The 12,058-nt window shown below is 44.7% G+C and overlaps 3 protein-coding genes across 4 annotated transcripts; 2 read left to right on the top strand and 1 right to left on the bottom strand.

The window, feature by feature from the left end:
* Positions 1 to 351: 351 nt before the first annotated feature.
* On the top strand, positions 352 to 1,973 carry LOC133801214 (UDP-glycosyltransferase 79B6-like). Its single transcript, XM_062239390.1, has one exon. It carries the CDS (start codon positions 442 to 444, stop codon positions 1,813 to 1,815), a length of 1,374 nt encoding a protein of 457 aa, XP_062095374.1. The 5' UTR covers positions 352 to 441; the 3' UTR covers positions 1,816 to 1,973.
* A 1,687-nt stretch (positions 1,974 to 3,660) lies between these two features.
* Positions 3,661 to 6,087, top strand: LOC133800331 (uncharacterized). Its single transcript, XM_062238288.1, has 3 exons — positions 3,661 to 3,990; positions 4,078 to 4,584; positions 4,705 to 6,087. The coding sequence occupies exons 1-3, from the start codon at positions 3,661 to 3,663 to the stop codon at positions 6,085 to 6,087; spliced, it is 2,220 nt and encodes a 739-aa protein (XP_062094272.1).
* A 3,598-nt stretch (positions 6,088 to 9,685) lies between these two features.
* On the bottom strand, positions 9,686 to 11,433 carry LOC133802506 (uncharacterized). 2 transcript variants are annotated; one of them, XM_062240823.1, is made up of 3 exons: positions 11,153 to 11,433; positions 10,400 to 11,052; positions 9,686 to 10,318 (listed from the first exon to the last, which is right to left on the bottom strand). In XM_062240823.1, exons 2-3 carry the CDS (start codon positions 10,454 to 10,456, stop codon positions 9,854 to 9,856), a joined length of 522 nt encoding a protein of 173 aa, XP_062096807.1. In that variant the 5' UTR covers positions 10,457 to 11,052; positions 11,153 to 11,433; the 3' UTR covers positions 9,686 to 9,853. Both variants share the same exon structure in this region; 1 of them encodes a protein (XP_062096807.1).
* Positions 11,434 to 12,058: the final 625 nt, after the last annotated feature.

Below are 12,058 nucleotides of genomic sequence, written 5' to 3' on the forward strand. Positions count from 1 at the left end.
AAAGCAATAAAAGCACCGCAGAATATAGAAAAAACCAGAAAAATTCATCATTAACTTCAAAGATAGAGAGAGACAAGAATTTATTTCATTAGAAAATATCCACCTACCACGTGGACCTGCAGAAAAATGCAAAATAAAATATCTTATGCTCTTTCCTAGGGTATTCCGTATTAGGGAAAAAAACAAAATAAAATAACATTAAAGCAACTATTAAGCTGCGACCTAACCCATTTTAACCCCATACACGCTACCCATTCAACCAATCAAAATCTATTAAATTATCCTCATGTAGGGGCAAATGCGTGCCTGAGAAAAATCCTATATATATATATATATATATTTACTTGTTCGTTACTTGTGCTAAAGGTAGCGACGCTCCAGCTCTATATAAGTGCAAAATCAAATATCTCAACTCTACAGTACGTCGTCGAGATCATCATCATGACCAAGCTCCAAATAGTAATGTTTCCATGGTTCGCCAGCGGCCACGTTACCCCGTTCATCCATCTTGCCAACGAGTTCGCCACCAAAGGCCACAGAGTCACAATCCTTGTCCCAAAAAAGATTCAGCTGCAACACCAACATCTCAGCCTCCACCCGCCGAACCTCATCGCCTTCAGCACCATCAACGTTCCCCACGTCGAAGGCCTTCCCGACGGAGCCCAGTCTGCCTCCGACATCCACATCTCCCTCAACCACCTCCTCGCCACAGCCATGGACCTCACACGCAACCAAGTAGAAACCTTTCTCCGTTCATCCAAGCCCCACCTTGTCTTCTACGATTTCGCTCATTGGATCCCGGAGATCACATCCCAGATGGGAGTCAAGTCGGTTTATCTCAGCGTTGTCTCGGCGGCTTCTTTGGCTATCGCTCTTGTCCCGGCTCGAAACCTCCCGGTCAACCGACCTTTAATGGTGGAGGACGTTAGGGATCCTCCGCCAGGGTACCCTTCTTCCACCGTGGTGCTTAGTGGCAACGAGGCTAGTTCTTTGCTCTTCCTGTCGTCACCGTTCGGTGACGGAATAACTTTCTTCGAGAGATCCATAGCCGCCATGAAAAACTGTGACGCGCTATGTATACGTACATGTACAGAGTTGGAAGGTCCTTTGTGTGACTACATGGGATCTCAGTTCCAAAAACAGATCCTCCTAACAGGCCCGCTCTTGCCAACTAATGCTGCTTCGACTACGTGTTTGGAGGACCGTTGGGCCAGGTGGCTTGGCCGGTTCGAGCCCGGCTCGACCGTGTTCTGCGCGTTCGGAAGTCAGATCATGCTCGACAAGGATCAGTTCCAAGAACTTGTGCTGGGGTTTGAGCTGACAGGGTTGCCATTTCTGGTGGCGTTGAAAGCTCCATTGGGGTGTGAGACGGTGGAGGAGGCTTTGCCGGAGGGGTTTGAAGAGAGAGTGAAAGGAAGAGGAGTGGTTTACGGTGGTTGGGTTCAGCAGCCATTGATACTCAGCCACCCAAGTGTTGGGTGTTTTGTTAACCACTGTGGTTTCGGGTCGATGTGGGAGTCTTTGATGAGTGATAATCAGATTGTTTTGGTGCCACATTTGGGTGATCAGATATTGAACACTAAGCTTCTGACCGGAGAGTTGAAGGTGGCGGTGGAGGTGGAGAGGGAAAGTGAGAATCGGTGGTTTTCGAAGGAGAGTTTAAGCAAAGCTGTAAACTCAGTTATGGAGAAAGATAGTAAGGTGGGGATTATGGTGAGGAGTAGCCATGCAAAGTGGAGAGAGTTGTTGAGTGAACCTGGTTTCATCAGTGGTTACATCGACGGGTTTATCAAGAATCTTGAAGATATCTCATAATTATTATTATTATTATTGCTTAATTGTTAAATAGTATTGCAATAGTTAATAAGCTGTTTTTGCTTATTCAAATCAGATCTGTGTTTTGATAATGTATTTCTTTCCTTATTTGGCGACAGATTTAATGTTGTGATATGTACCTTTAAGTTTTGGATTCAGATTTTTGCTGTCAAACTTCATGTCTCAAATGGGTGTCTAACCTGTAAGGATGCGACACCTGTCCTTACACTCAATGCAGCTCACTTATATCGGTGTACTTCTGTCTAAAAAGATTGCTATTTGACACTGGTACCCAACACTACATGATGTGACATCCTATAATTGGTTAGCGATACTTCATAATACTTATTAAATTCAAACAAGTAGGACCCAATATTAGCTTGCACCAATAGTGATAAGTCACCTATTGTGGTAGGTGTTGGGCACCCGTGGTGCCCTTAGCAATTCTCTTATAGAAAATCACATTTTATATCTCCACTTTCTTAAAACTATTTGTTTATTCTATTTTTTATATTTAATACATTTTATTTATTATTAAAATGCATGCACCCATACTCACTTGGTCTTCTCTACAAACTAAAAATAGACTCCATTAATGTAATGATCAAAACACAAAGAGACTCCATCACTTATTCAACCAAAAAAATGCCATTACTTCTTCAGCTAAAAAAAAATGAAGAAAACCCCTTGCACTCTTATCTTTTCTCCCCGTTGCCATTACATATTTTTATTTTCATCTTTATTCTTTTTTTTTTCTTTTTCTCATTGCTGTTGTTATTGTTTGTTCGATCAACTTTATTTTAGTTTATTTTGGAACATCTTTTAAAATTTGAATTCAACCTTAAAGATGTTTTGGAATGTTGGTTTTCTAAATATTTCAAAATTTAGAAAGAAAAATATCAATCAATAATAGTACCTAAACTTGGTCCACCAGGTGAGTCTACGAAGTGGTCTATGCCCGTATGGCCACAAAATTATTACCTTCGTTTGGTCATGTTTGTTTTGCATGACTCAAGGATAGGAATGGACAATTGTATTCAGTCCCATGTTTGGGTGCTTTTATGGGATTGGACTATTGTAGTGGACAAAATTCGTATACTTAAAAAATAATAGTCCAACAAGCAGTCAGTCAGCCCAATAAGCTATCTAACTAGCCAAGAAGGCCCAAAGCCCATGTAAAATAGGCTCGCATATACAAAGTACCATCCAATTACCCAAAACCATACCCAGACCCGAATTCGGATACACTCAGTCAGCCAGGGACCTTGAAACAGTCAAGGCTCCCATCACGTTCGCCAAGAATCTCGGAATAAAACTACTTGGAGCGAGTCAAACGAATGAGAAAGACGGAGGAGGACGGAACGAGAAGGAGGACAATAAATAAGACCATCAGAGGTTGAGAAAAGGCATCAAATAATCACTGAACTTTCTTTACTCTCTAATTGAAACGAAGGCTACTCTATTTCTGAGCAATCCAGTCAAGCAAGACTAATTAGTCAGTCTGATTGGACCTGACCTAGTCGCTTGACTCCTCCGTCATCGCCACCGTCACTCTGACCATTTTACGACTCCTTCATCCATCATCATTTCGACTATTTATATCTTAATTTTATTACTTTCTATTAGCTCTCGTTACAACCCGACTGACTTGAGCGTCGGAGTCCCTTTGGCTGACACCCCACCGGTGCTCCCAATTGAACTCTCGTCTCTCTTCTTTTTGTTATTGACAGGTTGGTGGTGCCCATCTAATCAATTGTAGGAAATCACCTCTACAATTTGGCGCCCACCGTGGGGCCCTAGCAATCAAACGATCGACAAAGAGATCAAAAAGTTCACTTGAGAGCCATGTCAGACGTGATTGAGACACCCGATCTGTCTGCTCAACTCGCTGCTCTTACTGCCCAGATGAATGAAGAACGCGAGAAAATGAGGAGGCTCGAAGCTGAGAATGCTGACCTGCTCGTACGAATGGAGGCCATGTCCTCTCAAGCCACCGAGGCTCAGCCATCCCGCTTCCGAGGCCCAGTCAGCCCTATGCAACCTCTGGGAGACCTCACTCCTATCTCTAACAGTGATGGACCGAATCAGACAGTTCCATCACCCTCGGTAAGGAATTATCAAACTCCACCCACCATGTCTAACATTCAAAATTATGTTGTCAATACAGGCGAACAGGTAACCATGACTGAACATGGACATTCATCTGCGCCCGGATCACAGCAGATTCCGGGAATCAGCTAGCCAGCCGGTGCAGCTGGACAGCAACAGATTCCAGGAGCCAGTCAGCCAGCCACTGGACCCGGACAGCAACAGATTCCAGGAGCCAGTCAGCCAGCCATTGGACCCGGACAGCAGCAAGTTCCAAGTGCTAGTCAGCCTACCATTGGAGCCAGCCAGACCATCATTGGAGCTGGTCAGAATATACCTGAGCAACAGGCAATCGGATTTAATCACCCAGTCATGAGCGAGCCAATCCGCCAAGCAACCACAAGCTCATTTCCAATCCAAGATCCTGAGTTGGCTCGAAAGTTAGCTGAGATGGAGGCGCTCATTCAACGGATTCCTGGGATGCCGGCTCCGATTAAGAAGAGTGCAGCAAGCTGTTATCCGGACTCTCCATTCGTAGACGACATTGCACTAGTGGAAATGCCAAAGAAGTTCAACTTCCCAAATATGAAGATGTTTGACGGGACGTCTGACCCGGATGATCACATCGCACAGTATAGGCAGAGGATGTTCACCGTTGCCATCCCACGTGATATGAGGGAAGCATGCATGTGTAAGGGGTTTGGTTCTAGTCTGATTGGACCAGCCCTCCAGTGGTATACTAATTTACCTAATAATTCTATTTCTACTTTTGCACAATTGACTGACACTTTTGTTGAGCAGTTTGCTAGTAGCAGGAAACTTGAAAAGTCTGCAGAAGACCTCTACATCATAGTTCAACGACGGGGTGAGCCTTTACGAGAGTACGTAGGCCGCTTCAACAAAGAAAAGGTTTCTATAACCCATTGTAATCAGGACACAGCCATCTCAGCCTTCCGCAAGGGACTCCGGTACGACTCAGACCTATACAAAGAACTTACCAAGTATCCTTGCAAGACGATGGAAGACGTTCTCGCCAAAGCCTGGGCACAGATCAAGTGGGAGGAGGATGAAGTTAACTATTATCACTCTTCTCCGAGGAAAGACACTCGAAGAGACTCGAGGGCAGGCAGACGGCAGAGTGATAGACGATCCGAGCCATACCCGTATCCCAACAGATCAGAGAACAGAAGGAGGGAGTACAACCGGTCGTCCGAGACACGTCTGCGAGATGGACCAAAGATACCAGAATACAATCTTTCAATTTCACCAGCTGAAGTCGTTGGCGTACTGAAAGGACTCGGAGACAAAGTGAAATGGCCGGAAAGGATGAGGACTCCGTCTGACCAGCGAGACAAAGCAAAATGGTGTGAATTCCACAATGACCACAGTCACCGAACGGATGAGTGCATTGCCTTAAAACTCGAAGTATCCAACCTGTTAAAGCGTGGTCACCTGACTGACTTACTTACAGACAAAGGCAAAAGAACATTCCAGCAGGAGGCAGACAGGTCAGTCGTCCGAAGAGAAGTAACCCCGCCGAAACCACCTACTCATGAACGGACGGTGAACGTAATAACTGGTGGCTCTGAGGTAAGCGGAGTCACCCATTCAGCAGCCAAAAGACATGCCAGGCAGACCAACTGGGTCAAAGGAGAGTCCGGCGAGACAGAGAAGAATACCATCAACCTACCAGCTCAAACCATCAGTTTCTCAACAACAGAGTCAACCAGACTCCTCAACCCACATCATGATGCTCTTGTCATTGCACTTTACATTGCTAATTGTCTTACTAAACGTATACTTATTGATAATGGTAGTTCAGCTAACATTTTATTTTTAAGTGCTCTCAGGGAAATGGGGATAGATGAATCAAAGATTATAAAGAAGACTACAATCCTCATCGGTTTCAGTGGAGAACAAAAGAACACACTAGGAGAGATCGAGCTACCTGTCTATGCCGAAGGAGTCAATCTATGCACAAGATTCCTGGTAGTAGACTCTCCGTCTGCTTACAACGTGATACTGGGACGACCATGGATACATGAAATGGAGGCAGTCCCTTCGACATACCACCAAGTTCTAAGGTTCCCAACTAAGTGGGGAGTAAAAGAAATTAAAGGCCAACAGAAAGATTCGAGAGCGTGTTACCAGACTACCATGAAGGCCAAACCCGCTCAGTTATAGCAATTACAGGAAGACAGACTGACTGACTCCCAGTTGAACCAACCAGACATGGAGGAGTTGGACGAAGTCCAGATACATCCGGATTTTCCAGATCACAAAGTCCACATCGGATCACGATTGGATCCTGACATCAGATTTAAGCTCATTGACTTTTTATCTACCCATTATGATTGTTTTGCTTGGTCCCATGCGGACATGACTGGAATTGACCCCGAAATAATTGTCCATAAATTGCAGGTTGATCCAGACTACCCACCAAGGAAGCAAAAAAGAAGAAAATTTGCCCCTGAAAGGAACAAAGCCATTAACGAAGAAGTTCAAAAGCTTATTGATAATGGGTTCGTGAGGGAGGTGCATTATTCCGACTGGTTGGCTAAAGTAGTCATTGTGAAAAAAAAAAAAAGAATGGCAAATGGCGAGTTTGCATTGACTTCACAGACCTCAACAAGGCGTGTCCAAAAGACTCGTTCCCATTACCGCACATAGACATGCTAGTAGACGCCACAGCCGGTCATGAACTCCTAAGCTTCATGGACGCATACTCAGGATACAACCAGATCTTGATGCATCCAGACGACCAGGAAAAGACAGCCTTCATGACCAACTTAGGCATATTCTGCTACAAGGTCATGCCATTCGGATTGAAGAACGCAAGAGCAACATATCAGAGACTAGTCAACAAGATGTTTGCCGGATTACTGGGGAAGACGATGGAAGTCTACATTGACGACATGCTCGTCAAATCCCTCATTGCAGAGGACCATATCAACCATTTAAAACAATCTTTTGACATTCTCAGGAAATATAATATGAAACTGAATCCAACTAAATGTTCTTTTGGTGTGACTGCAGGAAAGTTCCTTGGGTACCTAGTAACCCAAAGGGGAATCGAGGCAAACCCAGCACAGATAGAGTCAATCCGAAGGATTCCTTCCCCAACGTGCATAAAAGACGTACAGAAACTAACTGGACGCATTGCAGCACTCAGCCGATTCATCTCAAAGTCTTCAGAACGATGTCACCTCTTCTTCAACACGCTAAGGAAATCAAAAACCTTCGAGTGGACAGCTGAATGTGAAGAGGCACTGGGCCAGCTAAAACAGTACCTGACCAGCCCGCCTCTCCTCTCAAAGCCAAAAGACAATGAGACATTATTCATCTATCTAGCAGTATCCGAGACGGCAGTTAGCGCAGTCCTAGTCCGGGAAGAGGAAGGCAAGCAGTCTCCAGTCTACTATGTAAGCAAAGCTTTGCTTAATGCAGAAACCCGATATAGCCAGCTGGAGAAGCTTGCACTAGCACTCATCCACGCAGCAAGGAAGCTACGCCCATACTTCCAGTGCCATCCAATAACGGTCTTGACCACCTTCCCACTCAAAACAATCCTCCATAAACCAGAACTGTCAGGCAGACTGACCAAGTGGGCGGTAGAGCTCAACAAGTACGAAGTAACATACAAGCCACGAACTTCCCTCAAATCTCAGGTATTAGCTGATTTCATTGCAGATTTTACACCTAACATGCATGTGCAGGCAGAAAAAGAACTTTGTTGTCTGACCGAGGGACAATCAGTCGGAATCTGAAAGTTTCAAGTAGACGGCTCAAGTAACACCAGAGGAAGTGGACTCGGACTCGTCCTGACTTCACCCCAAGGTGACATAATCGAACAAGCAGTCCGATGCGGGTTCAAAGCTACCAACAATGAAGCTGAATACGAAGCAATGATAGCAGGACTCGGACTAGCCAAAGACATGGGAGTAAAAAAGATCGTGGTCTTCAGTGATTCTCAATTGGTAGTCAACCAAATGCAAGGTAGCTACCAGGCCCGGGATAACAAAATGACTGCCTACCTCAACAAGACTAAAGAGTTGCAGTCAGTCTTCGACGAGTTCACTATCAACCAAGTACCAAGAGGGGAGAACAGCCATGCAGATGCATTAGCAAACCTTGGATCCTCCATCCAGACAACCGACCCCAAGACAATACCTGTAGTATATCTCCAATGGCCAGCTGTCTGGAAAGATGAAGAAGAGCAAGTTAATGACATCTCCAACAACCGAACATGGATGACTTCAATAGTCGAGTACTTAGAACATGACATACTTCCCGAAGATAAGAACGAAGCACGTCGGGTCAAGGCTCAGTCAGCCCGCTTCACTATTATACAAGGTAAACTATATAAACGTTCATTCTCTGGTCCATATTTGAAATGCATTAACCCTGCAGAGGCCAAATACATACTGGCTGAGTTGCATGAAGGAGAGTGCGGCAACCACTCTGGAGGACGAAGCTTGGCGCACCATGCCCTAACACAAGGCTACTACTGGCCAACCATGCGAGCTGATGCCTCTGACTATGCCAGACGATGCGACAAATGCCAACGGTTCGCTCAGATATCCCACCAACCTCCGGAGCGTCTCATCTCAATCACGTCCCCTTGGCCATTCATGAAATGGGGGATGGATATAGTAGGCAAGCTTCCAACCGCACCAGGACAGAAAATGTACATGCTTGCAGTGACCGACTACTTCAGCAAGTGGATCGAAGCAGACTCATTCCACCAAGTCCGAGACAAAGAAGTAAAGGGTTTCATTTGGAAGAATGTGATCTGTAGGTACGGAGTACCAAAAGAAATTGTGACAGACAATGGTTCTCAATTCATCAGTTTCGACTTCCAAGACTTCTGCAAATTCTGGAACATCAAGCTCAGCTTCTCGACACCAAGGTATCCCCAAGCAAATGGACAGGCAGAGTCATCCAACAAGACCATCATGAACAACATCAAGAAGCGCCTCGAAAAAGCTAAGGGAAGATGGGCTGACGAATTGCCAGGAGTCTTGTGGTCCTATCGAACCACAACCAGGACTGCGACAGGGGAGACACCATTCTCATTAGCTTACGGGATGGAGGCAGTCATCCCTACTGAGAGCGAAGTTCCAACAGCCAGATATGAGCTAACTACAGACGAAGAAAATTGGGAAAACATGTGCCATGAACTCGACACCATCGACGAAAGAAGGGACAAAGCACTCTTAAGAGTCTCGGCCTATCAACAGAGCATAGCCAGACATTACAACAAGAACATCCGCATTCGGACATTCAAAGTAGGAGATTGGGTTCTACGAAGAGTATTCCAGAACACTAAGGAAGCTGGAGCAGGTAAGCTCGCCCCGACATGGGAAGGTCCCTACCTCATCACAAAGGTAGTCGGACATGGAGCATACAAGCTACAAACAAAGGAGGGACGCGATATCAACAACAGCTGGAATGCTATCCACTTGAGACTGTATCACTCTTAACTTAACCCAGTCTACTTTCATTTTCTTTCATCAGTAATCTCACAAGATCTTCATTCGAGCAACATACTGACACTTATAATGCAGGAAGTGTCAGAACTACATTTGGGCTTGATCCCTGCAAAGGGTATGTAGGCAGCTCCACGGAGCGCAGCCCCCTATCACAACCATTTTTTCTTTATATATATACTACGAACAGTTCAATAACAAATCTAAATATAAATTGACTAAGTCACTTTATACTTAGATTGGGGGAATAAGACACTAATACTCCATAAGTCATTCAGCCAATCAGCATTCGATACAATAACTTAAAAAACACTAACAGAAGCTACAACAAGCCATAATACAACAAAACTAGGTCAGTTAGATCAGGATACAATACTACATAAGAAAAAGTTCATACAACAACTAGAAAAGGCCCGACAAACTCTGTTATCTCACGACAATGAACACGAGTAGAAGAGGAATCAGTCATCCACAACCAGATCATTAGTAGTCATGATGCCAAAAGAAGTGGCTAACTCTTCGGCCCGGGTTATCTCTTCAGCCCTCATCTTCTCCAATTCTTCAAGATCAGCAATGTATTTGGGAACATCCCAGCTATCAGCCTTACCATCCCGAAACTCACTGGCCATTACGCCACGGCATTGGATCTCAGCCTCCAGCCCAATGACCAACATCCGATTCTCCAACGAAGCAACCTCGGCTTTCAAATCATCAACTTGACCAAGAGTCACTCTCAGCTTCTCGACATCAGCTTCCTTGGATTCTAGTTGAGCCTTCAAATCAGCTATGAGTTGATCAGACTCCTTCTTGGAATCTTTCAGCCGACTAACTTCACCCCGAAGATCATTTCTCTGACTCCTTACTTCCTTTAGAGTTGCCATTAAGGACTTGATTTTCTTCTTCAGCCAAATGACCCCTTGCAAACCCTGACACATAAAAAAGAAAATGTAAGACAACAAGAGAAATCAGCTAGTCGGCACAAACAAAACTAAATGAAATATTCGTACCTGGAACAAATGAGAAACAGTGGTATCAATTGACCCATCCGTACCAACCTGCTCCATTCTGTGATCATCTTCGGGCCACAACAACTTATCAATCTCTCCTAAGTGAGGCCCAATCTCACTATAGGCCGCAGCATTGGAAGGGAACGAAAGGGCAACGGTGTTGCTAAATGGGTCGGAAGAATCATCCTACACAGCCTTCTTCTTTTTTTTCGTCTGACTCCGCGTCAAAACAGGGGGATCAGCCGGAGGCACGACAACCTCTCTATCAGCTTCTGAGCTCCCAACGGACGATTTCTTTGCTTGACGCAAACGTTCCAAGGCATTGGAACCGGTTAGAGGAAGTGTAAAGGGTCGGGACATAGCTACGTCTGCAAACAACCGCTCACTTGTCGTCAATTCAGTCAAAAAATTGGGAGTATATCCCAAGACTTCTAAACTTCTCTTGATAAACACAACACGAGGATTATCAGGACTCTGTAGAAGAGGAATACGTTCAGGGAGTTTTTCAACAGAGCGCCACAAAGAACTCTGACGGAGACTCGATTTAGACAACAAATCACTCCACTCACGCTCCGCCTCAGGAATAGCAAGAATACTCTTAAGTCGACCAGAAGACTCCCTCGAATCCCAAAGGTACTCAACTCGAAGCCTACCTGCAAAATGATAGAAGTATCAGCACACAAAATAAAATAAAAACAACAACAACAAGTATATGCAAGGAAACGGATTAGTAGGCAAGCATAAAAGACTCACATGCAGGAGACCATGAACAAGGTATCCTACTATCAGCAGGTAACCCCAACGAGACGAAAGGGACGAAGAAGTAACGGTCCTTCCACCTCTTATCTTCACTCTTCAAACTAATAATTAAAGGAGGGTCCTTCCCCCTAGTTGTTAACTGGTACCTACCTTTGTCATTAAGGTGTGCCTTCAAGTAGTAAGCTCTCAACAAGTCAGCCACCCCAAGTGTTATCTTGTGCCTTTCACAAAGGACTTCGAGAGACATCAAAATCCGCCATGAATTTGGCATTAGTTGTCCGGGTGAAATCTCGTGGTACTCACACAACTCAACGACTAATCGGGGGATAGGAAACCGAAGCCCTTCTTTGAAGGGAAGTTCATACAGACACACCCAACTAGGTAAGTGCCAGTCAGGCCGCTCCGCCTTAGCAGGAGCATGCAGACTGATGGTATCAGGGATCTCATAATGACGACGAAGATAGGTCAACTCACCTAAACTTATGGAAGACCTAGGATTAGAACTAAGCATACTACCAGAACCCGGCATACCACCATCAATAGGTTCGTTAGAATCTATTCCCCTTCCAGTAACATCACCTAAAGGACGACCCCCCAATTCTACTACTGTAATTCGGTTGCAATCAACCATCTCAGCAGAACTTTGAAAGAGAGAACAAAAATCTTCTTCACTAAACGAACAAGACAGTCGACAGACTAAATCAACGTGACTATCACACCTACTTGTAGACATAATGAGCTGATCACCTAGAGCAAAACAACAGCTAAGCCTTAAGGAACACAAAAATGACATGAAGAATATTTAGCTTGATACAATCAAGAAGCGCTGGACGACTCATCAATCAATCAGTCAGACAGACCAAACATAAAAAACATATGATTAAACGAGGCAAAACAGAC

The sequence above is a fragment of the Humulus lupulus genome, chromosome 9, assembly GCF_963169125.1.
Source record: "Humulus lupulus chromosome 9, drHumLupu1.1, whole genome shotgun sequence".
Taxonomy (NCBI): Eukaryota; Viridiplantae; Streptophyta; class Magnoliopsida; order Rosales; family Cannabaceae; genus Humulus; species Humulus lupulus.

Excerpts from the sequence above, each read along its gene's own strand:
- LOC133800331 (XM_062238288.1), top strand. The coding sequence starts at position 3,661 with ATGTCAGACGTGATTGAGACACCCGATCTGTCTGCTCAACTCGCTGCT. Across the intron at positions 3,991-4,077 it reads TTGTCAATACAGGCGAACAG|CAACAGATTCCAGGAGCCAG; the intron begins GTAACCATGACT and ends GCAGCTGGACAG. Across the intron at positions 4,585-4,704 it reads TCCCACGTGATATGAGGGAA|TTTGCTAGTAGCAGGAAACT; the intron begins GCATGCATGTGT and ends TTTGTTGAGCAG.
- LOC133802506 (XM_062240823.1), bottom strand. The coding sequence starts at position 10,456 with ATGGAGCAGGTTGGTACGGATGGGTCAATTGATACCACTGTTTCTCAT. Across the intron at positions 10,319-10,399 it reads CTGTTTCTCATTTGTTCCAG|GGTTTGCAAGGGGTCATTTG; the intron begins GTACGAATATTT and ends TTTATGTGTCAG.
- LOC133801214 (XM_062239390.1), top strand. The coding sequence starts at position 442 with ATGACCAAGCTCCAAATAGTAATGTTTCCATGGTTCGCCAGCGGCCAC.